Raw genomic sequence first — 26,679 nt, 5'->3', positions numbered from 1 at the left:
TTTTACAAACAGTCATATTTCTTTTCTTAAACAAAATAAAACCAATCAAATAAAATTTGAATCAAATGAATTTTTAATCTTTAATTGTTTACATTTTTGAAAAAATATAATAGTAATAGTAATTTTATGTAAAATTACATAAAAACCGAATTAGAATAAAAAAAAATAAATAAATAAATGTCACTGAAACTAATAAACATTTTAGTCAAAAGATTCTTCGCATGGAAGCTGGGACGTTTTCAGGAAATTCGAAAAATAGGTCGAATGTCATTTTTTTATTTTATTTTATTTTATTTTATTTTTTTGGCAAAATTAGGTTTTCATTAAATTATTATTCTATAACATATTGTCTGTCATCTCTGAAAATATCTCGGCGAAATTCACTTGTTTAGTGCAGAAAAATAGTGATTTATTGCAGCAAGCAGAAATTACTGTTTCTTTCTATTATGGTAAGAACGCGCTGTAGAGGTTCTTTCCCTTAACACCACAAAAACAGTTAACCTATCAAAATAAACCACGTAACATATTTAGTAAAGGTGTATCAATTCACATTCTCCGCCAGTCTTGTGTAAACTATGGCAACCAAATTTTATTTATTTATTTATTTATTTATTTATTTATTTATTTATTTAATTTCGTGAAATGGCGGAGCGCAACAATGCCGTCTAAAGTACTGCAGCTGCTCACTTAACCGATTTTACTCATCTCAATCTGCTCAATCTTGGTAATGTCAGTGCCCTAAACGATGTTATAACGGACTATTTCACATCCAGAGATGAAGGATCGGATGATGAAGTTTGATGACAGCCTGTTTTATGCACAGTGCGCGAACAGTTGGGCTGCGCTCGCTTTTACTACAAGGTAGGCTGCCTTATTGGTGCTATCTAAATAAAAATGGGTGATCAAAAGTTCGGAGACTATGCACATGATAAACAACGGAAAACAGACGTTCCTAAGTTAGGCGCTCCTAACTTGACAGACAGCTCTCGTTAAACCCGTAAAGTGAAAGTGAAAGCCCTCACTTTAAAGCTGTTTTTCTCAAAATTCCATTCCTGAAAATCATAGCTATCAGCCAAATTAAGATAGCCATAACTTTGGTTACTTTCAAGCTATGAACAAAATAAAAACAGTTTTGGAAAGGGCTTGAACCCAGCTTTCATATTGGTATAAAACCTAAAAAAGGTAAAATTTTCACCTTGTGTTGGGTTTTCCTAGATCGGATCTCATTTGTTTATAATGTAATAAAAGCATCTTCAGGTTCTCAGAGAACTACAGATATTACAAATAAATGTGTATATACATGATAAACTAAACCAGTTGTGCAATATCAAATTAAAATACCCATTTATAGAAAAGTGAAAGTGAGACATATTATTGTCAAGTATGGTGACCCATACTCAAAGTTGGTCCTCTGCTTTTAGCCCATCACAAGTACACACACACAGCAGTGAGAAGTGAACACAAACACACACATCTAGAGCCATTGCTCCAGCACCCAGGGAACAACTGGGGGTTCGGTGCCTTGCTCAAGGGCACTTTAGTTGTGGTATTGAAAGTGGAAAGAGCACTGTTCATTCACAATCCCCACCTTCAATTCCTGCTGGTGTGGGAATCAAACCAGCGACCTTTGGGTTACAAGCCAGACTCTCCAACCATTAGGCCACGACCGTCCCCGTAAGATGATTCGATCCTGTGTCTCCGGGAGATTAAAGACTGCAGTCTCAAGCGTTCATCACTAGTGTACCCTGCTTCGAGCAGGAGCTGAACCCCGGTCTTTTGCATCGGAGGTGCACTAACAAGGAAGCCAAAGACCACAGCCTTGGTGGGATAAGTTAAAGTGTTGGCTCAACTTACCCCACAGCATTTGGCTCACTTGCCCCATAGCTGGCATTTTGGGAAAAAATAGCTAGCTTACCAATTCAGGCCAATATTTATTTTAAATGATTTGCATGGTTTTATATGTTGCCAAATCACCCATATGCATCATAAATATTTTTAGATCTGGATACATTTTCTTTGATGTAACAGCCATTACATCTGTTATGCTAAAATTTTACTTTGACAAGCATTTTAAGGAAGTGGGTCCCTTCCAGTGTTGGGTGCAATGCATTACAAGTGACGCGAGTTACGTAATAATATTATTTTTTTCGAAGTAAATAGTAAAGTAACACATTACTTTTGAATTTCTAAGAAAATATCTGAGTTACTTTTTCAAATAAGTAACAGCAGTTACTTTTTGTAAGTCTCCTGTCGGGAAATTGGGAGTAAACATGATGTTACTGTATTCTAGACTAAATGTGAACATGCATTAATTAATCTCTCTTACAAAAAACAGATTCAGTATTTCTCAAAATGAATAAAAACAGTGAAATGCAAACTCAGAATATGACACAAACCTGCAATAATTAAATATGTTAAATAAAACAAATATCCTTTATGTATTTAATCCCATTTTATTAACCAGTGTGTTTGCTGATGATCTTCAATGATGCAATTCAACCATACTAATAAGCAAAAATTACTTTAAATAAGCTAACATTTGTGCTTAATGTTTTATAGCTGAAGATTGATCTCCTGCATAAATGAACTTTTCTTTCAGCCTGAGGTGAATTCATTTCACTTTTGGGGTAAAAGGGCTTTTACATTAGAATTGTTTTATATAAAAAACAAGGAAGCAAGCCCTGCCCAGATTTAAAAAGTAATACAAAAGTAACGTAACGCATTACTTTCCATAAAAAAAGTAATTAGTTAGTAGCATAATTAGTTACTTTTTCAGGGAGTAACGCAAAATTGTAATGCATTACTTTTAAAAGTAACTTTCCCTAACATTGGTCCCTTCCACTCCTCTCATGTGTTTCTTCTTTTCACAGTCTGGCAGAAATTGTGTGTTATTCTAAAATACATGGTCACATGACAGTAAAAGTGTACATTTGCCAAGATACAGGGGGTGGGTCAACTTGCCCATGGGCTCAACTTACCCTACTCTCCCCTATAGAGTTTGCATCATCCATAAGGTGTATAGTGAGTTTGGTCTTTTAGTATCACTGTATTATCCATTAAGCCATGTTAAGTGTTTTTCATGTTAAGTTTCACTGGAAAATCCTGCAGTATAATGTATGAGGGCAGCCCTAATATTACAGCACAGCTTTGCAGAGGCCATAATTTAAAGTTAAGGAAACTAAGGAACCGAGAGCAATACATTGTATGTCTTCCTCAGATGTAATGTTTGTTCTGTAGGCTATGTTGTGTTGGGTAAAATAATATTACAATCTCCTTTGCGGTACAAGGAACACAAGGAAAAGAGTAACTGTGCAGACGTTGGAAGTGTAAACGCATCTTTTGTCTTGCTCAATTTTTCCGCATATGTATACTGGCCCTGATAATCATAACATATACTCACTAAAAAATGTTGGGTTAAAAATAACCCAACTAGTAACCCAACTATGGGTTGGTATAGCACCTTCCCATCTATGGGTTATTTTAACCCAATGAATTGGGTTAAAATCCAGTTGGGTTAAAAGTAACCCAACAGTTGAGTTAATTATTTAGATTCATTTATATCAGTTTTTATTTATTTATTTATTTATTTATTTTAATAAAAATACACTATAACACTACTTTGTTTTCAAATAAATATTTTGTTTATTTAAATATGCAAATATTTTTTTTACAAATATATTTTTAAATGTAAAACAGTCATACTGCAAATGTTTACAAAATAAGTGTACAAGAATGTGAAAATATAATACATTCAAAACACAAATATGCACACACAACTGACATATTTTCAAGATGTACACTGAATTCAAAACCAACAAATGTGACTCTGGTCCACAAAACCCGTCATAAGGGTCGAGTTTTTTGTATTTAAATGTAAACATCATCTGAAAGCTCAATAAATAAGCTTTCTATTAATATGTGGTTTGATAGGATAGAACAACTATTTGAAAATCTGGAATCTGAGGGTGCAAAAAAATCTAAATATTGAGAAAATTGTCTTTAAAGTTGTCCAAATGAAGTTATTAGCAATACATTACTAATAAGAAATTCAGTTTCGATATACTTATGGTAGGAGATTTACAAAATATCTTCATGGAACATGATCTTTACTTAATATTCTAATGATTTTTGGCATGAAAGAAAATTTGATAATTTTGACCCATACAATGCAATTTTGGCTATTTCTACAAATGTACCCATGATACTTATGACCGGTTTTGTTGTCCAGGGTCATAAATGTGTATCAATTCATATTTATTTATATCAACACATACACAAATGTGCACAAATAAAACAAACATAATATACAAACCTTTATCAATAAAACAAAAATAAAAAATCATAAACACAAGTAATAATAATAATAATAATAATAATAAAACAAAGTAAATCTGCTGGCTGCTGGACTTGCTGATAATCAGCAACATAAAAAGTTTTACAGATCAATAGATACAAAGTTTCTAAGGAAGAGGTAATGTGTTGAAAGAACTCCTGGAACATTAAAGACTGTGTGCTGCAAATGGGTGCAGAGGAGCTTTGGGGGACATGTAGAAATGTCTGAAACACAGATCCACTGCTTGTAGTAAGGTCTTCTGTTCCACTACTTCACTGTTGAAAATGCTAAAACTTGGGAGGAGTTCTTGGAGTTCAGAAATGCTGGTGTCATCCGGTCGCATAAAACTTCCTTCATTCACTCCTTCCTCTGTGATAAGATGAAGCAGAAGAAGAAACATTTTACAGATAAACTAGAAACATTTTTTCATAATTGTTGGAAAACCTACACTACTAATCAGAAGTTTTTGAACAGTAAGATTTTTAAAGTTTTTTAAAGAATTCTTTTCTACTCACTAAGCCTGCATTTATTTTATCCAAAATACAGTAAAAGCAGTAATATTGTGAAATATTTTTACTATTTTAAATAACTGCTTTCTATTTTAAAAGCTTTGAAAAGACTGGACAATTACATTTTAAAATATATTCAAATAGAAAGCAGTTATTTTAAATGCTGTATTTTGGATCAAATAAATGCAGGCTTAGACAGAAGGGAATTCTTTAAAAACATTAAAAATCTTGCTGTCCAAAAACTTTTGACTGGTAATGTATATGGATCACTAATATAAATAGTTTACTTACCTTGAAATATTTCAGTTAATTGGCATGTGGATGTTTAATGTATGAGATTCCAGTGTTGTAGTTTTCCCTTCACTGAAGAACCCAATGTCTAAAAATAAGTATAAACACATTTAGTACACATTTAAAAAAAACATGCAAATCTGTCATAGCTTTATATGAGAAATGGCTGTAAGTAGAGGCGATTCTAATATATGCATAACAATATTCAACATAAATAAACCATAAAAACACATTTAGTGTTATTCCAATTAGTGCTCGCTTTCCAAACAACTGACGCTTGCCCTGTTTTGACCAGCAGGCGTCGCCGTTGTGTCACGAACGATTGGAAGCAGTGAATCATTTTGCGAAGCGATTCGTTTAATTGATTCGAAACTTTGAAAAGCTTCGTTTCTCCCATCACGTCTTTCTTTTGGGAAAATGTGATTATTTTTAGACTTTTCTAACAGAGAATTCGCCGAATTTGAGCGCATCTCTCTGAGCTGCCGCTGAGCGAATCTTACATACTGGACCGAAGTTGAATGATCCGTGCGGCGCGGTTCAAATCAACACCAATGTCTCATTTAGCATTAGCCATTTCCTATATATAACGTTAAATGTGATAATCATTAGTGCGACCAAACAAACTGTAGTCAGAAACTGTACGTCTAGAACCCTTCATCACCTGTAAAATAATACTAAACCTGTAGTAATGGTAGACGGTGATTTCAGTAACATAAGTAGTCCTATATACATTTCACCATACATTATTAACTTTAGGTTACTGTAATACATCTCTAAACAGTTTTACAACTTTCTGCTAATTTTAATTTACTTTATTACTGCTAGCGGCCTAACTGGGACAGCTAAGGTAACGTTAATGTGAAGTTATTCGTTTACAATGGAGCTCATTCTCCGCAGTAACGTTACAATACACTGACTAAAGGAAACTACAACTTCGTTAAAAAACAAACATACAACAACAAAAGTTCAATTTTGAAGTGGATTTCACGTTCTTCTTATAAGTATAATGTTATAAGAGTTATCAAAACCCTGTTACTCACCTCATACTGATGCAGCAGCAGCTTCTTCTGTCGTCAGTCACCGTCGTCCGTTAAAATTTGAACTGTCGCCGCGGGAACCAATTAAACCCAACGCTGGGTTATTATTAAAAACAACCCAACGATGTTTAAAAAATAACCCAACGTTTTAGAAAATAACCCAACATAGTGACCCAATATGTGTAACCCATCTATTGGGTTAAAAAAATAACCCATCTATTTTTACTGTGTACTTACTGCTTACTACATTTCGGCAAATCAGTTTATGTGAGTAAATGTCTTGCTCTACCTGTTGCTTTGTTCTTTGTCAACACCTGCTTGAACCACCTGCTGGTGAGTGACTAACAGCAGATGGAGATTATGCATCAGTACTCTACTGCTATCCCTACATTTCCAGGATGTGCAATGTAGAATATTTTGCTGAATTTTAACCACTAAATTTGTGGAAGCGAATTTGCAAAGTGAAATAAAATGGAACAAATTTTGACTGTTAAATATTATAGGTTGTATTTTTATACAGACTAAATATTTTGGAAGGGAAGTCTGAAAGGGGAGTATGGATTGTTGAAATTCTGGTGCAGTGAGAACTGCTGTGATGAGCCAAATCCAGCCAAGCCAGATGAGCATGTGCTTTGGCATTGTGTGTGTGGTAGGATAAAGAGGAGGCATGGTGCCCTTTCACAGCTCAGGGCCAAGTCCTGTAATGTGTTTTTGGGCAAATATCTGGGGGCAGATCTAGGCTTTGCATTGTTTTTGATTTTATGACCTAATGTGATGGTTATTTTGCATAACAATTTAATGTATATCTGTTATGGGAATGCTTTGTTGTGCTAATCAGATGGTTGGTTTCGCATCTATGCTTAAACAAATCAGACAAAGAAATTTTTTTCTTTTCTTTTTGGGTTTAGATTTAAGGACACGCTTACTACTTTCTTGTGCTCAGTTTAATATACTGAAAAATCATATTGTGGAAAGGATATTCAGAAAACAGATTTTGAATATCATTCAATATCATTCAGGCCTCATTAAGCAGTTACACTAGTTATTTAGCAGAAAAAGAACAAGTTAAAGCCCATGCAGTGTAGAAGATCGTTCCTCTTAGAACTGCTCTGATTTAGTTGGTTCAGTTTGGTACATGTTTTAATTCCTTTGTGATTTTCTCTTTCCAGGGACCTGAGGGCCCTCCAGGACAGAAGGTACTGTACAGTTGAAGTTATCATCTGTTTCACAAATCATGGAAACCTGTTTCCACTTAAGAATAGAAAACAAGGATTTATGTATGTATGTATGTATGTATTTATATATACTTTTTTCTGCAAGGATCATTTAAACTGATCTGAAGTGTGACAGTAAAGACTTAAAGACTTAAAGTAAAGACAGTAAAGATTATTACAAAAAAATCTACTTCAAATAAATGCTGTTCTTTTGAACTTCATATTCATCAACAAATCTGAAAATGTTTCTATAAAAATATTACAAATGTTACATATATTATGCAGAACTGAAAATTCAGCTTTGTCATCACATAAATAACATTTTAAATATATATTTTAAAAAGTTATTTTAAATTGTACAAATATTTTACCTTATTACTGTGATTTATTCAGTGCTAGAAACAGAACACACAGTAGACTGGAGAAAATGTGGTTTTGTGCAGGCACAAGATATTATATCAGCATCGGATATGGTCTGGTTCATCCTTTTCTATTCTGTCAGACTTTCTTTAAACACCTGGCATGAAAACATTAATTAACATTAACACCAAACTGATCAGCAAACAACAAAATGCCACAGACATTTTGCATGTGTACATGATCTGCTGGAGCTTGTCTATAATAATAACAAGCATAACTCTTGTACAGAAAAAAAAGAAAATGTAGATAATTGTGCATTTGTCAGGTGAGATTTATAAAGTACCTTGCATTGTATAAAACCATACCTGGCACAAACTGAAAGGGTGTTCCCAGTATGAGATATATGACCACCGGCCATCTAAAATAGAAATAGAAAGTCTAGTTCTCAAGTCTCTTTCAAATGCCTTGAAAGATGAGGTGTCAAAGTATTAACTATAAATTACTGAGATAGGATGTTTATCATTGGGTTTAAGATTTAAAAACTTGTCTAATCTGTATTCTTTGGGGATGATTTAAAAGTTTCTGCAAGAAATGTCTGATCTGAAAGAAATGAAATAGGGTTCATTCAATCTATTGAGTAGATTAAACTTGGCATTTCTTTTCATACAGGTCAAAAAAATAAATAAAAATCTAAATCCGGATTCAATGCAACCAACAGAAGCTTAGAAGTGCTAACAGAACACAAATCGTATTTAGTTAAAGAGGTTTCAGTTTCAGAATGGACCCAGAATGGGCGTTCTTTTGGTAAGTGGAGTTAATCCAGTATAAAATCTTTCTAATATCATCACGCCCAGAAATAATGCTGGAAATTTGGAGGAGAAAGGCCACCTTAGATTTAGGGAGTTTAAGAATAGATTTGTTAAGCTGTGGTGTTCCCCCCCCAACCCCCCCCCCCCCAAAAGAATGGCCATATTATGCTGTCTAAATTCCTATGTATTTAAAACTTAGGATAATTTGAAGGGAAACTGGAGAATTAAAGTTCTCTAGCTGCAGGGTTTACAGGATAAAGTTAACTTTTCGCAGATTAATTTTATAGCCTGATAGATGGTAAAACTTGTCTAAGTCTTCAAAAACAGAAAGAATAGAGTAAGAAGGGTTAGAGACATAAAGTATTAAATTATAAAGAGAACGTTTATGAGTTAACCCAGAACGGGGGATACCTTCAGCTGCCTCCAAAGCCATATTGCCAGTAGTTCTATGAAAATGAAAGACTGTATGCCATGCGTATGTACCCGAGGCAGCAGGTAAAGTATAATGAAGCCATATAATATATATAAAGCCAGAGATAATATTAGACCCCAAGCCAATTTTTCTATGATTTGATTTTTCTATGATCTATAATTTTTCAAATATTTTCTATTTTCTAAAAAAAAAAAAAAAAATAGTTCCACCCAACTCTTATCAAATGCTTTCTCAGGATCTAAGGAAATAATAACTGGAAGGAGAACAAAATATAGAGAAGCCTCTTTGTATTAAAAAAAGAATGCCTCCCAGGACAAAAACCTGTTTGATCTTGGAGATGGTATAACCTTCTGAATGCTTTTGGTAGGGTAAGTTCTTACATAATAGTTTTTTAAGCCCTCCGTAAAGTAATGCATAGTTGCATATTATGGCCTTTACCCTAATTCAGGGGTGGGGAGCGTTGAAGTCTTCAAATACAACAGTTAAAAGCTTACTGACATATTGTTCTCTCTCTTAATATGTATGTGAGTGAAAATGTCAGCAACATCATATATGTCCTAAAGGATTAAAGGTTGTCGGGTAAAAGAAGAGCATATTGATGTAGTGCACTCATTCAGCTATTTTATTCCAACCGTTACTCCTGACTGGACGCTTCCATAAATATTTAATTTATATGTAGAGTTACGCTTTAACAAAGTATAATGGTGCCGATGGAAAAATATGTAGTAGTGTGTAAGTTGTAACTAAAATGTGCCCATTTGCTTCAGAACTAGGCTAAGTTGTAACTTACGTACAGTTGGTGTACCTGGCCCCCTATGTTTTTGAAGGATGAGGGAAATGGCGGCCTCAGTAATAGTTTGTGGGAAACTGCCTAGTTTAAAAGAATCATTATACAATGCTGCTAATATAGGGGTTAGAGAAGATCTAAACACTCTGTAGAACTCTGTCGTAAAGCCATCCTCACCCAGAGATTTACTGGAGTGCATGGACCCAATTGCTTCCAATATTTCTAATTCGGTAATGGGGCCACCCAGATCTTGAGCCAAATTTGCCTCAAGAATGGGGAAATCCAAGCACTAGAACTTCTTTGCAGCCTAGAATTAAACTGCTGGTTTCGTCTGGCCAGAACACTGTTACGACACACTATTTCCCTGTTTTACTGTTAAGTTGCTTTGACACAATCTTCATTATAAAAAAAGCACTATATAAATAATAGTGACTTGACCTGACTTATAGAAGCTTCCCTGTTTTATCACAAAGCTCGAAGAAATGTTTTCTACTCTGTACAAGCTGTCTAGCAGTTACTTTGACTGTCAATCACTGGCATTGGCGTTTTGAATCAGCATTGTTAGCATTTCTGATTTTTAATTTGTAATTTTGACAGCTCCTGAAATGGGTCATTCCACTGATATCACCAGAGCACTCAGCAGTTTAAGTAAATAGAAAACTTGGTTGATAGAAGGATGCAGTTATTGCATGGATGGAGCAAGATCAATGTAAGTGTCTAAAATGCATGCGCACAGTTCAGTTGAATAGTAAAGCTCGCTCTCTTTAACAGTGCAGTTAAACTAAATGTACAAAGCTGAAATAGGGTCTCCATACGTCGTCTTTTTCCCGGACATGTCCTCTTTTTGGACCTAAAAAAATGGGTCTGGCCGGGTTTTCAAGATTGCCTAAAATGATTCTGCTTTTTCTTTCTACAGTCGCCATTCACTGTATGCATGTTATTAGAGCCCAGCTCGGGACTCTTTTCTTAATCCTGTCCCCACTGAATTTCTGACCATTATAGACTCCATTATTGTGTCCAGTCTCACCGGCTTCACAAACACTCTAATATTGTACATAATTTTTGAGCATCAGGGAGCCGCTATCAACAGGCGGAGTATTTAAATATCTTTTGAATGAGCGCTCCTGTTCACTTTCACTTTCGTTTTCGTGATCACCCGCACTCTGTGTAAAGAAAGCACATCTTACAAGGTCAGATATGTCAGTGAGCTCAGGATCTGGTGAGCAGCAAATCCTCCACCTCCATCGTGGTCTTGTCAGTCATCTCTCCTTTCGACCTGTAATCAGGTAAATCTAACTCCTGCAGCTTGAGTTGGATGCATTTTCCAACTGAACTAAATGATTTTTATCTCTATAAAAAGCAAAACGACAGTGGGGGTGGTGCCGCGGTGGGTAAGTAATGTAATCGGTGTATGACAAACATAGTGTAACACATGCAACTCCATCATTCCATCATTAATGTGATTTTAAACAATCCAAGCACAAGAAGACTTGCGTGCTGTTTTCTCTGATCTACACCCATCCTTGTGTAAGTGTTCTTTATCCTGTTGATTTTCGTTCATATTCAGCTACAATGAAAGATCTTTTTTTTTTTTATCTTATTGGAATCCAAATTAGGAATTAATAAGAATCGGAATTGATAAGCAGGTTGGTATCAGAATCATGAAAATTCAAATAATGCCCAATCTTACCTGTACCCCACATTGCTTTTTTTTTTTTATGGGCGCCTTTCTATTCACACTGTTTTAACTAATCTCTTTGTTTAAACCTCTCACTTACCCTTCTCTGCTTGTGCCCGTCTTAAAAACATTCACATAATCTTAGGTGGGCTTACTTACTTACAAAATGAGTTATAAAATAATTGTTCCTGGCAACAGAGATAGTTGGTATATTTGCTTAGCACAGCACCAGACTTGACAATTTATGAAATTAATGTTTTACTCTTACTTGAGTCATATTATTTTTCAGTACTTTTACTTTTACTCAAGTAAGTTATTCATTAAGTAGCAATACTTTTACTTACAGGAGAAGTCCACTTCCAAAACAAAGTGAGGGAGAAAATACGATTGGAGTTCAGGGAGAGCAAGACAAGATGAGCATTTGAGATTAAAAAGTATTTAAATTGTATTTTTTAAATGAAAATAACAGATCGTTTAGAACAGGGGTGGCGAACATCGGTCCTGGAGAGCTGCACCCCTGCATAGTTTTGCTTCAACCCTAATCAAACGCACCTGAACAAGCTAATCAAGGTCTGAAGGGTTACTAGAAAGCAGCAGGCAGGTGAGTTTTAATTAGGGTTGGAGCTGAACTCTGCAGGGCAGCGGCTCTCCAGGACCGGAGTTCGCCACCCCTGGTTTAGAAGATAAGACCCTTCTTCTTCAGCTGGGATCGTTTACAACCACATTTGGGATTGTTTGAAGCCACATTTAAACTGCATTTTGGAAGTTCAAACTTAGTCCATTATATGAAGAAAAATGCTAAAATGTTTTCCTCAAAAAACATAATTTCTTTATGACTGAAGAAAGAAAGACATGAACATCTTGGATGACAAGGGGGTGAGTACATTATCTGTAAATTTTTGTTCTGGAAGTGGATTTCCCCTTGAAGTACATTTTTTAGTACTCTTTCCACCACTGCACATAAACATATTTGTGTCCCAAAGTGAAGTGCACACACTTTGAAAAAATGTGTGTATTAATTTGCTTGCTTGTGTTTTTTTTAAGTCCTTCCCCAGCAGATCCATTTTCTTCAGAATAGTCCTAAAACAAGAGAAAATGGAAACATTTATGAAAAATATTAAGACAGTGGTGCAGTCTTAACATTAGAAAATATGACATAGCAGGACATGCGTACAAAATACTGAAGTTTTAACCACCAGGATAACTAAGTTTTAGTTATCCTAAAACTTATCTGGGCCAGTTTTGGCAAAGAAAGGGCACAGTAAGCACTGGCTAATATGGCTGTGAGCCTAAAGTGGCCTGCATATGATGCCACAAATGTGGTCCAGTTATCCTAAAACGTATCTGGGCAAGTTTTGGCAAAGAAAGGGCACAGCAAGCACTGGCTAATATGGCTGTGAGCCAAAAGTGGCCTGCATATGAAATGACAAATATTGCCCAAATAATTAATAACACTTTGGGCCACTTTTTGCAAATGTATGGCACAGTCAGCATTAGCTAATCAGTATGTAAGCCTAAATTGTCCCACATTTGGCATATATTATAAAACAGATGAGGGCCACTTCTGGTTTGGATGTAGTACTTGACACTGGCAAATTGAAATGGAAGTTTTAAATTGTAAATATGGCCCAATAAAATGTGGCTACTTTTAGTGGGATCAGAGTATGCAACACAGTATAGCAACAGCAATTTATTTTTTTGAAACATGCTTTTGATGGCAGTTTTTATGTGTACTGTGCAACATAAAAACAGAAGTGCATAATGATCTCTGTAACTGTCAGGTTTTCTGTTAATTTTGACTTTTTTTTTTCTTTTGCACCGTTTGCCTTGTGGTGTTGATTGTATTGTTCTGTTCAGGTGTGCCTAGTTAATTATCCTTGTTTGGTCTGATTACTTATGCTGCATTCATGTCATATCGTAATTACCGTAAATTTTGAGATGACAACACGTGATGTTTTACTGGGAGCTGTTCACACCCTTTAAACTTGGACGCAGAACTATCACACTATCAATGCCTAAACATGGCGCCTAATGAATCTGAGGTGGTCAGGTGGTTACAACTCGTAGCTCTGACATCTGTGACATTTGAATTGCTGCTTGTGCAAAACTTGGGTTGTGATGATTTTACGAAGTAGGACATATTTCTGGAACTTATTTGAACGTTTATCGAGGGCATTTTTAAATTTCTCTTTACAGTATGTTGAGTATTGTCGATGCAACTTACTTGAGGCTTAGTGCGGCCCAGATCATGTATATTTATGGTTTATTTGGTTCATAATTAGCTAAAATGTGGCTGTGCAGTGGCCTGCTTGTGGGCCACTGCCAAAATGCCACCATTCCATGCAGAATGTGGGCCACATGGGGAATGTAAGGAAGACCAGGGTTATAATAAAAATTAATTGTGGCCCACATTAGGGCCAGTTTTGGTTTATTTGGTTGGCTTACATGCAGCAATGCTAAGGCTTACTTGAGGCCCAAATCTGGCAAACAGGAGTGGTTCACACCTAAAATACCATAATAATAATAATAATACCATAATAATGCCATAATTCTAAACAGTATGTGGGCCGGAGTAAGTTGTTGGATCTGGGACAGATCTGGGCCAGAATTATAATTAGTGTTGTCCAGATTGGGCCAATTATGGTTTATTTTATTTATTTATTTTCATGGCTGACATGTTGCCTTCCTATGGCTTGCTTGTGGCCCAAATTTGGCAAACAGGAGCGGACCACCCAAGTGCCATTATTCTTTACAGTATGTGGGCCGGAGCAAGGTGTTGTATATTTAAATGACGATTGTTTTCAGCTGCCACATTTATCAACGGATCTGGACCAGAACTAAAATTAATTTGGCCCATATTTGGGCCAGTTTTGCTTTATTTGGTTTATGCATGGCTGACATTGGACCTTCCTTTGGCTTGCTTGTGGCCCAAATCTGGCAAACAGGAGCAATTCGCCCAAGTGCCATCATTTTTCACAGTGGGCCTCATTTTTCAATCTAACTAAGAAACGAGCGCATAAATCAACTTACAACAGAGTTCATATTTGATTCATGAAAAATTTGTATTCTGCCAGTCCCGTCGTAAATGATCGTACGTTGATAAATCTGGCGGCTGAAAACAATCGTCATTTAAATATCTAAAAATACCCCGATTTAGAAGCGATGTCCCTAGAGTTTACATTTGGTTGCTAAACTGTTATCCATGATGTTATTGAAATGCAAAATAAAAAATAAAATAAAAATATTTAGACATTAAAAAAATGTATTATCCATGACGTATACAAGTCTTTGTACTTCACTCATGGTCCAATTATCCACGTTAATCAAAGTTTTTTTTTTTTTTTCTTTTGTAAATCTGTCAATTATTTAATAGAAATATATTTTGTGAAGGCTAGCTATTTATTTTATTCCTTTTGTAATTTCAGTTTTTCTCCATTCACCAAAGCGCAGCAGGTGGGTGATGCGACGATGTTTGAATCCTCATGGTCTCTTGTTTATGCTGCTATTTGCACATATAAATCTAACACCCTGAAAGAATAAAAAAAAAAACTTTTGTTTTTCAGCCAGGAAAATAATCTAAATGAACAAAATGCTATCATTATACAGTTCTCTGAAATTCTCTATGCTGAACGCAAATTCAGGTTAACTAAAAAACTTGCGTACACGAGCTCAGACCTGACCAGACTATGGCTATGTGTGCCTGGGCTACCATGCTGACTAGCTTAACACTAGTGGCCTATGACTATGTGAGCCTTGGCTACCACGCTGACCGGCTTAATAATAGTGGCCTATGACTATGTGAGCCTTGGCTACAACGCCGACTGGATTAATAATGGTGACCTATGACTATGTGTGCCTGGGCTACCACGCTGATTGGCTTAACACTAATTAAATGCACACTATGTGTAATGTTAATTAACAAAATGTATATACACTGCAATCTGATAGATAAGACCCCAGCACCCACCTGAGCAAAATCATAATTTAGTCATTTGATAACTGCTGTTACTTTCTCCATTTCATCAGTTCCAGCGGCAATGTAACAGCTCGTTAATTCATGTTTGTGCATTGATAAGATGGACAATAAGTATAACTATAGAAATAACTGTGAACATTAAGATTACTGCGATGTATATGGCGAACCCCAGTTGAAATGCATACACAAAAATGCTTATTTCATTTAACCTGTTTTCATGTCCGTTACTATCAGCAATGTCCTCAGAGCGATAACATGCATAAACTGCATTTTGCTCCAGCTGTATAAACACAGATGCTAAATGCTGCTGCTAATATGCCTAATACTTCGCTCCTGCATACAGTGCAAATTGCTAACGTGACACTTAATTTAAACTTGCTTATGGGTTCTCATTTTTTAATTCAATTAGGCAGACCACACAAGCTACACAGCGATATGGATTAAAAGAGCATTTAATAATCTTAGATGTTGATTTCAGCTGTTTCTGAAGTACGCTGCAAACTGCTACAGCAAGCACTAGTCGTATATTTGAATGATGAGCAGCGAGCTCATTGGCTACTGATACAGGATAGAACCAATCAGCTGTTCCATGTGATATTGATGTCATTAGGTCAGATTGAGTTAGACCTATCGGACTGTGCCATCTAGAGTTTCATATCAGTATATTTGGGGACAATCAACCATTGATGTGTGAGCGTATCAACTCCCAGAGAGGATTGCATCAGGGAGAAGAACACTAAGCAATGAGCATTCTCGCATATATATTACCCAAATCGATGCAAGATGTTGGCTGCCCCATAGAAGGAGGTAGCTTCTTTAAGGGCCGTGACTTGACTCCCCCGCTGGTGATTTAAGTACACTACCATTGCCGTGTTGTCTGTTTGGAGGAGAGTGCTACATCCACAGACTGTGTGAAAGTATGTGGGGCTAGGAACAGGCCCAAGGGAAGGAACATAAGCTATTATGGCATGCATTTAAAAGCAAATTTCAAGGAAGAGCCTGTGATGAGGGGCTATATGATGCACTGAAATAAACCAGTGCCCTGGCTAGTCACAAGAGGATCTGTTTTACGTAACTATCTTTAATCTTGAGTAAAGTGTTGCATAGCTTTAGATTGTTTCTCCTGGGTGGAGAATGGGCACAGACCAAGATCTTGTCCTGACACATCATTGTCGTCTTCCACTGTTATCTTAATCAGACAGAGCAGAGTGGCTCTCCTGAAAGTTTCAGTACGGCTTTATAGGTGCTGGACCAGCCTCCATGTCATGCTTTGAGCATCACTGACCAGTGTACTAAACTGACATTATTCAGTAGGGCTTCAGTATTCTCAGAGGAAGGTTTTCCCCATAGCGTTAGCAATGATATCTTAGGGCTCCCGTACTGTCACACACATTTGCAACATTGTACTCCATAGGTAAAAAGCATGTCCTGTGGTAGTTTTTGCTGTAATGTGCATGTGTTTTACTACAAATTACAGTAAAACAAAGGATAGAATATTTAAAATGACCTGATTATTGACTCTGTTAGTTTGATTTTGGCTATAAGTATATGCAGGCTTGTGAGGGACCCTAATAAGTTAAAGTGCCCATTCACTTTTACCCAGCCTCGGCCAAAAATAAAATTCCTCCCATGTCATTGGTATTGCGATATACCAAACTAACAATTTTGCAGATTTCCAAAATGCCATGAGATGGGCTGACTGTGGGTGTGGTAAGAGTCTCCTGTCGGGTGACTGTACGGCAAAATCATGAGAAGACAAAAAAAAAAATAATAATAATATTGCCTGGCCTCTTAGGGTTTCTGTACTGCCACGCACATATTTGTAACACTGTGGTTTTTATGGAAAAAGCATGTCTAGTGGTAGTTTTTGCTGGTAGTTTAGTCAACTGGTCCAGTGAATAACTTGAGAATGGCAGTTTACAAGACACAAAGCAGAGTATTAGCACACAGCCTCAAAGCTCCACAAGAGGTTATATGGATAGCTGATGTACTCTGACTTGACATTAGTTAGCTGCCAGTGTTTTCCAAACTAACCTCATTAATGCTGTCTGTTTGAGCTGTCAGCAGTCGACAGACTCCCCAGGACATTGGGGACGATGAAACATGACTGTGCTAATGACTGAGCTCACCTCAGGGCCTTATTTGGGTGTGCCTTGTGGCTGACCCATGTCCTGAGGACCCAATGTAAAAAGTTACTCTTTCATGTATGCAACGTTATTACAGTGTGTGTGTATATATATATATATATATATATATATATATGTATATAGGGCCGGAGTATTAACCTGTTAATGACATCAATTACTGTGAAAAATAACACATTAAAATGATTAATTATTTTAATGCACTTGTCCTGCCCCAGACCTATGTGGGTCATCTGATATTTCATACAGTTGATTGATGACAAATATGAGACAGGGCAATAACTCACTGCATGATGGAGCCTAGAGAACATAGTTAGAATGTTCCTAAAATTCATGATAAATGTCAAAAATGTTCCTGTTTGAGTTTTTGTCTCATATTTATATCATATAGTTAAGCAATATCAAACGAGCAATAAGTGCAATATCACACCAGTGCAAATGTGATACTGATAACTGATCTTATACAACAGTTAAATAAATAATAAGTTAATAGTGTATTATTTTAGACACAATATTGTTTAAAATAATAGGCAGAACTGTTTGTTTCTGAGCAACACACACCTGCATTTTGTTTCTTAATCCATGTTTTGAACGAACTGGCTGAACAGTTAGGCTCGTTGGATTTGAAGTAGCACTGCACAGACCAATCAGTGTATGACATCAAAGTAATGCGAGAGCAATTCAAAAACATGTAAAGTGGTCTGGTCTCTAGGGGTGGGTGGATCGATCCTAATATCGATAGTATCAATACCAACGTTGGTATTGGTATTGGATCAATACTAACCTGATGAGATCGATACTTTGGGTTAATTTTTTATCCTCTACACTTATTACATTGCTTAATACATTCACCAAAGAGTAGACATGGCTGTAGCTGTGCTGGCTACAGTGAGAGATGGAACGGTAGAAATCCGCTACTGTGGCAACAACTTATCCACCTTATTTTTCAATGCAAAAGTAAGCTTTTTTTCTGTAAATGTGTGAGGCTTCTGCTTTATTAGGCACAGTAGGGAAATCATGACAAAAATAACAGTGCAATAAAGGGTAAAATAGTTTGTGCCAAACCAAGTGATACTTTTATACAGTATCACTGTCTTCAACCATTAAGCCACGTTAAACGTTTTCTTTTTAATGGTTTTCTATAAGAGGAAAACACTTAATTTTGACAGGCATTTTTTTATTTAGTCTTAGTCTTTATCTTGAGACAAAAATGCTTAATAGTCTTAGTCACCTTTTAGTCATTTGATTCTAGTTTTAGTTGACGAAAAGTCATTGCATTTTTGTCAGCTTTTAGTCATTACTTTTAGTCAAACTGCAGTTACCAACATTTATTTTGGTAGCTATTTTAGTCTTCAAACAAAAATAATCATTCATTCTTTAGACCAAATCAAAGCTTATGATAAATTTGAATCAAGGATTGAATTTGGGAAAACTATCCCTTTAACAGTATGAAAAAGGTGTACTTATTATTATACTTGTACTTTTACTTATTATAACTTAGCATCGTCAAGTAAGTAACTTTAACAAATGTTACAGTATCTACTGTAGTTGTCACGAACTGATTTGCTGTAATCAAAACAGGGACGATAATAGTTGAGCGCCAGCCAATGAGATTGCTGTTTGCACATTAGTTCCGCCTACTACCGGAGAAACCAGCAGCTCTTAAAAGCTGAAGTATTCTAAAGGAGCTGCGTTGTTTTGAGAGGAAAATACAACAAGGAATATCGTTTACACGTAGCGCGTCAATTCTGCATGGTATAAGACTCTGTCGCTCTGTATGTTTCTTTGGGTGTGTGAAACAAAGTGACGGCTAGTCGTGTGCCTTCACACTAGAGTTTACAGCTCGTCAAATACAGGTACGCTGCGCATCCATTCAGATGAACTGAAAAATAAAATTATAATAATATTATAATAAATGATAGTAACGCCGTATTTTAGTATTTTATTTATCAGTAATTCGTTTGATTACTCGTTACTGAAAAAATAACGCCGTTAGTAACGCCGTTTATTTATAACGCCGTTATTCCCATCACTGCATATAGGTATTTAATTAGGAATACTGTCCCTTTAAGATGGAAGGCATGCATGTAATACTGACACATTCACTTTTTATCCACCTGTTTACGTTCACTTAAGCCATAACTTACATAATTTTCGTGAGATACTCAACATGATAGACATTTAGACTACTGTGTGTGCATTTGAACAATGAGAACCGATTGCGCGCTGTCTGAGAATAGAAGAAGTGGAGCCTGCGTGAGAGGGAGCACTTCTGGTGTTTGTCTATCAGCGCAATTACGCCTATCCTGCCTTCACTAACTTTAAGTTAATCAACAACGAATTGTGACTACTGGGGAAAACGGGACATCTGGTGACTCTATCCCTAATCCTTCAGGTGCTGAGGCCATTGTTTCAGATCGCAAGTTCGCGTTTTGTTAGCCTATCTTTCCATTCCCATACTGAGACCAGACATGCAAACGCTCCTTATCCAATAGCAATCTAATGACAGAGACGCATATTTTGAAAGAGGACAGTAAGCCTATAAGATGTATTTTCAATGTCCGGTAGTCCTCAGATAACATTCTCGTCCCGTCTCGTCTTGTTAACGAAAACATATTTCATACACAGAGGTAATTCAAAGTGCTTTACATAAAAGGAAGTAGAATAATCATAAAAACAATAATAAAAACAATAATCACAAAAAAGGAAGTAGAACAATCATAAAAACAATGATCACAACAATAAAACAAAAAATGTAAAATGTAAAAACTGATTAATATAATGATTTAAAAATGATTTAAATACGAACGCAGCTGCTGCCATTTTGTTTAGTACACTGTAATGGATTATAAGATAACTAACAAACTAGTACTTAAGTACTAGTACTTATTTATGTGGTGAAATGTTGCATAATAAAGGTGGTATGAGTGCACCATATCCCTTAAATGTCCTTCTAGTTTGAACTTGCCACTTGCTAGCAACTGCTTTCTTCATGGAAGCTTTGTATTCAAATATTTCAACTCAGATCAGTGTTTTGTGTTTCATTGTTTACTTTTGTGGCAAGCAGCTGTGTATTAAGGGGGATAAATGTACATCCAGCCAGTTGTTATCGCAAAATAAAGATGTATATTACATCTTACTTACTTATTACAATCTTAATTCAAATAATGAAGAGTAAGGTTACTGTAAGGTTAACTCTGCCTGGTTTAAATGTTTCAAAATGATTAACAGTTGAAAATATTATAAATTTAGAAAAGTAATCAAAAGTAATCAACAATTAAAAGTTACACTACTTATTACATTTTAAATAGGGTAACTTGTAATATGTAACCTATTACATTTCCAGAGTAACCTTCTGATGGTGATGATCTGCTTCAAGTCGAACAAGCCTAATGAACCAATGGACCACTCATAAAGAGAACCATTTACTTCACTCCTGAATGAATCAGCCATTTGAACGAATCAAATGAATGAATAAATGACTCGATGACTAAATCATTAAAACCACCTACTGCCAGTTTTAGTTTATCATTCAGAGTATTTCATTAAAGAAATAATTTCATATTTCCATAGTTATAAGAATAATTATTATTATAAGCGTATAGTTCACCCACACAAAAATTTAAATTTTGTCATCATTTACTCACCCTCATGGTCCAAAAGAGTATATGTAATAAATTTTATGTTGAATCAAACAACGGGTCCTTAACATGCTCAAAAACTTAGGACGCCACAGAGGCTGGGACCTGGGCGTGACACAAGGGGGCAGAAAACTTGCTGCATATCTCATACATACTTGCACGTATACATATAAAACTCGGGACACATAGATCTCATTGAGCCAGATAATTATCACACTGTGTGTCATTAGCTCTGCCCAACAGGAAGTTGGCTATTGAAAGCTTTGTAAAAAGCACATTCATCAAACTTTTATTACTATTTCAAGGGTTTTCATCTGATTGCCACCAAACTTGGACAACATGAATTCAAGACAGTGAGGATGATAATTTGTGAAGGGAGTTTTAATATCTCAAATGGTTTGGCCATGGCAAAGCAATGAATTTATGACAAAAAGGGAAACAAGAAGTGTGTTATGATTTAGCTAACATTGATTTTGATCAAACCTCAGCAGTTTATTCCTTGTATGCAGCTGATCCCATAGATCTGACTTTTATGACTGAAAGTTATAGTGCCACCAATTGACAATTGCTTTAAAATCACCCTTTCACCGGATTTGCTTCAGACTTCATCAGAATAATGTCAAGACATGGCAGATGTAAAGCTCTGAAGGGATTCTTAATATCTTAAATGCTGTTGCCATAGCAATGTGTCAAACTTAAATTTTCTTTTCCGGATGTTTTTAGGCAATTACATGCTTAGAATTTCAGGAAACTCGACATACACATCAGAGTTATTGACCGTTAGGCATTGATAAAAGCTCAAAAATAAGCATGGAGAAGGCACTTTTGACAAAAGTGGGGGATTCGTTTTTCATACAGTCACCAAACTCAGGACTTGTATTGTTCTCATCAAGCCGGACAACTTTTTAATTTACAGTCAATAATTATAACCAACAGGAATTCTGTTATTTTGGTGTACATGTGCACAAACGCTGGTTAAAAAACAACCGAACTTGGGTTATTTTGTAACCCAGCACTGAGTAAATATTGGGCAGAAGACATGCTGGGTTATTTTGATCCAGCTGGTTGGGTTAAATGTTTTTACCCAAAATGCTGAGTTGTTTTATATAGTCAACTTATTATATTGCTGGCTTAAGCCCAAAGTATACTTTGTTTTTGTACATGTGCGCTTGTGCATGCGTATAGTTGAACGCATAGCCTTTCAAAGTATACTCCATTTGATGATGTGCGCGAACGTGGGTGGTTGACACATGCGCTCTAGAAAGCTTCATCCATGTCCAGTTAAGTTTAAACTGATAACAAATATTTTTGAACTCTTTTAAACTAAGGCTGAGCTGTCTCATACCCTCTCACTCACAAGCGCTTGTCAATGTGAGTGTCTGTTGTTGTTGCAGTTTTATTGTTGTTGTTGTTGTTCTGTCCCTTTAGTTTCATTTTCTACTGTGAAACAACGGCCTGGGACAGTGTTGTCACTACTGTGAAACAATGGCCCAGGACAGTGTTGTCACCATGTGGAATAACAGATTACCGCAAAATAACTTAAATGCTCATGTGCGATCTGCACGTACAAGTACGTACAGTTACAAAAATCGGGTGGTGCACGTACAGTACGCTTGTACTGTTCTGATGATGCAATTTGCCACAACACCTTGAGCACTACCACACTGAGAACAAGTGCCCCTCTTCCCCTCCATTCTGGACATTTTCCTTGCACGATGTTTCAATAAAGCCACCAGTATCGTGAAGGACCCCACCCATCCTTCCCTTTATCTCTTCCAGTTCTTGCCATCAGGAAGACGGTATCGGAGCATTAGAGCCCTCTCTGCAAGACTGCTCAACATCTTTTTCCTTCAGGCTGTGAGAGCCCCCAGGCACAAACTACACCCCTGAGAGGAAGCAAAAAGCCCACACCCTTAAAGGGTTGCACACTGGACAAGAAGCGCAGCTTACAACATACAACAAGTACAAGCTGGGCGCCGCTGGTGTGTGTACACTTATAGAAAATAATGTGTTTGAATTATAAAGGCGTGGTGTGGCGTGGCATGACGCTGTGCTTCTTATCCAGTGTGCGACCACCTTAACTTAGCATACTTAATAACCCATTAAAAATGACCCAGCTGCTTAGTTACTGTCACAAAGCCTGTCCATGGTCTTCTGTCTGTTCACCACCAGAGGTCGCCTTCCTATTATATTGACTCTCATACTTCACAGATTGTTACATGTCACCTCGGACTACATTTCCCATGTTACATTTCACTGATTATGTTCTCACCTGCAGCCAATTACACACACTATAAATATGAGACTATTGCTGGTTGTGGATTACACGTTTGCCTAGCCCTCTGGATTACGCTCACTGCCGATTGACCCACGCCCATCTCTGGATCATTCTTTCATCTTGCCTTTGCTATACCTGTTGTTGCTGTCGACCCATGCCTATTTTTGACCTCGTCTGTTAATAAAGCTTTGCATATGGATCCGCATGTCTCTCGCCTCAGTCGCTCCTGACAGTTACAGAAAAAAAAACTACCCAGCACCTGGGCAAAAAAAAAAAAAAAAAAAAAGACTAAAATAACACAATAAAATGACCCAACAAGCTGAACTTTTTAGTTCAGAAAAACTACCCAGCAACTGGTTAAAAATATTAAAAACAACCAATTTAAATGACTCAGCAGGCTGAACCCAGTTGGGTTAAAAAAAATAATAATAAAAATAACCCAGCATTTGGAGTGTGGATTTTGGGAAATTTTGGGAGATTCATGCTATTCACAACAACCTTTGTCTACAAAATGCCAAAACATTGAGAACCTAAATTGCGAACAGCTTTTGGATATCTTGAGCAATGTTGCCATGGTGATTAATTAAAGTGGTGAAAATTAAAAAGGGGAAACAGGAGTTGCCCTGTTGTCACAGGCGTCGTGTGCGGGAATGAGGAGTAGGGACGAGGAGATCAGGAACATACACATTTATTTATATAATCCACACTAGGAACAGAAACAGCAGGGAATCCACACGCACAAAAAAGACTAGGAGACAATACAAGAACCGATCCAAATGGGGAACAGAACCAAACTTAAATACACCAGCTAATCAGACGAGAACAGGTGAGAATGATTAAACAATGATGTCATAATAGAAAACAGAACAGGAAGGACCAAATAAGGGCATACACAGGGAAAAACCAAAGAAACAGCCCACAGGGGTGTGACACCTATATCTTCTAAGGGCATTGTCCAAAACACCTAACTTTTTACAAATGGAAAACAAGTCATTCTGAGGAAACATTAGTTTCATGAATTTATGAAACAGGAAATTATAAACTGTCAGACATTTCAGCTGACAGATGAAGGCTGTAACACTAAGGTTGTCCACTAAATAGGATAAGAAATCATTTAAAACTGATCCGTTTCCATCACTCTGAATGACAAATAAATAAATAGAATCAGTTGATATGTACTGTACTGACAGCTAATGTAGTTTCATATAATTATTTTACAATAAAACTATTTTTTTAAAATCTTATAGATCATTAAAACTTTTATAAAGCCTTCCCTTTCTGTGTGTGTATCTGTTTTACAATCTTGATATTCTAGAGCAATACTTTTATTACTGTAACTCAACAACCAGACTGCCAAAGGGTTAAATGCATATTGCCCTCTATGCACTGTTTTCTAAAGCCACCAGGGTGGTGGTAGTGCTGGGTCTGAGCCCATCATCGCTGCTTGCAGCTATATATATTTATGCCAGTGTTGGAGAATTACAAGTAGTGATACTATTAAGTACTTTTTTTTTTTCAGAAACATGTCTTTATCTAAATGCCAGTATCTAATTTATTTTAAATATATCTAATGCCAATATGTAATTTTTACTTTCCATTGTTGTCTTGTCTTTCCATTGTAGGGTTCCATTGGGTCACCTGGTATTCCAGGTATTGATGGAATGAAGGTAAGATAACAGATATCTTAATTTCCTTTAAAATCGCATACTGTATCTTATCTTGAATATACAGTAAGTTTACTATTTTGTTTCCCTCAGCCATTTTTAAATTACAGGAATAATCCAGATTTAGCTGGAACATAATCTGAAACAATGAGCCAGATTTTTAATTTATACATTGCAGAGTCATGAGTTATTTCTTCGGTTTATATGAGGGTTTGAAATTTGACCTGTGAGACCAAATCTTCTTTCAAATTTCAAATACACAGAAATAAGAAAAAGGTTGTGTTGTAAAATTATTTCTGTATTACTCATCTAGCAGAATGAGGACGCTGATGCATACCATCTTGCAGTCTAGCAGTATTCTCAAGCATTTAGAAATGTATTAAAACTGAAGGGTGTGGATTAATAGAAAACACAGAAAGGTTGTTTGTCTGGTGGAAGCAATACTCATTTATAAAACAACAAAAATAATTCACAAAATGTCTTGCTCAGACTTATAATGGATAAAGAAAAAAAAATGCTGACTTTTTCATGTTTTAGGAGACTGAATAAAATCATTTTGTCTTTTTAGTTTTTTTAAGGCCATTAAAACAATAATAACAATAATAATGTTTTAACACCATATCTTCAGTAGCAAAAATTACATTAGAGTGGGTGAATTCATTTCTGTGAATCAGTTTAAAATATATATTTAAATTAATTGAATTAGAAATGTGATTAAGTGATTCCTTTGCATCATCGATTTTCATCAATGAATGGCAAAAAAGAGCCATTTTAGAACATGTATACAAATCTGAAGACGTATACTGAATGTCATATACTGAAAAATGACAAAAGTAGTACTGTAAATGTATTTTATTTAAGCTGTCTTGGCTATGGCTTGTGATTGTGGATGTTTGCATCCTTGTGTAAGAAGTCACATAATTCTCTTTAGAGAGGTGTGCTGAAAAGGCCACTTTGTGTTCTGTTATTTGTAGGGAGATATGGGTACGCCAGGATTAGATGGAATCCCTGGTGTTAAGGTTTGTAGTACATGTGCACAATTTCATTAGATCACAAGATCAATTTCATATCTTATAGTAAAATATCCATCCTCATTGCAAGTTCTGTTGAGAGAAGGGACTCATATTAAAAATAAATAAATAAATAAATTATTATTATTATTATTATTATTATTAAAATAAACATCTATTATTGGAAGTGCATCTAAATATCAAATATCATCATGGTCACATTATTAAATATCATAAAAAGCAGATCATTTGTCATCATATGTTATTTGATCTTTATACCACGGGGCTGTCAACCTAAATGGTTGATGGATGTTCCCAGCTGGGCAGTTATTTTCCAGTAAACACACAGCTACGAAGTAGTACTAGGTCTGACATTTTAGTAGCAGAACGTCACTGTTTTTAAAGCAGTTAAACGTACAGTTTCGCTATTAGTAGAGATGCTGTTGAGAGACACACAGACTCAGGTACAGTAATTCACACACGCTTAATCTCTCTCTCTCTCTCTCTCTCTCTCT

General features: G+C 36.0%; 1 protein-coding gene across 1 annotated transcript in view; it reads left to right on the top strand.

Annotated features, from left to right (window-relative positions):
• Window positions 1-26,679, top strand: part of LOC127168853 (collagen alpha-1(XXV) chain) — a 140,506-nt gene that overhangs the window by 23,744 nt on the left and 90,083 nt on the right. The window contains exons 6-8 of the mRNA XM_051115948.1: window positions 7,340-7,366; window positions 25,113-25,157; window positions 26,129-26,173. Of these exons, the coding sequence (XP_050971905.1) occupies window positions 7,340-7,366; window positions 25,113-25,157; window positions 26,129-26,173 (117 nt within the window). The remainder of the gene's footprint in view (window positions 1-7,339; window positions 7,367-25,112; window positions 25,158-26,128; window positions 26,174-26,679) is intronic.

Source organism: Labeo rohita, chromosome 7 (genome assembly GCF_022985175.1).
Source record: "Labeo rohita strain BAU-BD-2019 chromosome 7, IGBB_LRoh.1.0, whole genome shotgun sequence".
Classification (NCBI taxonomy): domain Eukaryota; kingdom Metazoa; phylum Chordata; class Actinopteri; order Cypriniformes; family Cyprinidae; genus Labeo; species Labeo rohita.
This window is presented reverse-complemented; position numbering and strand designations above follow the sequence as displayed.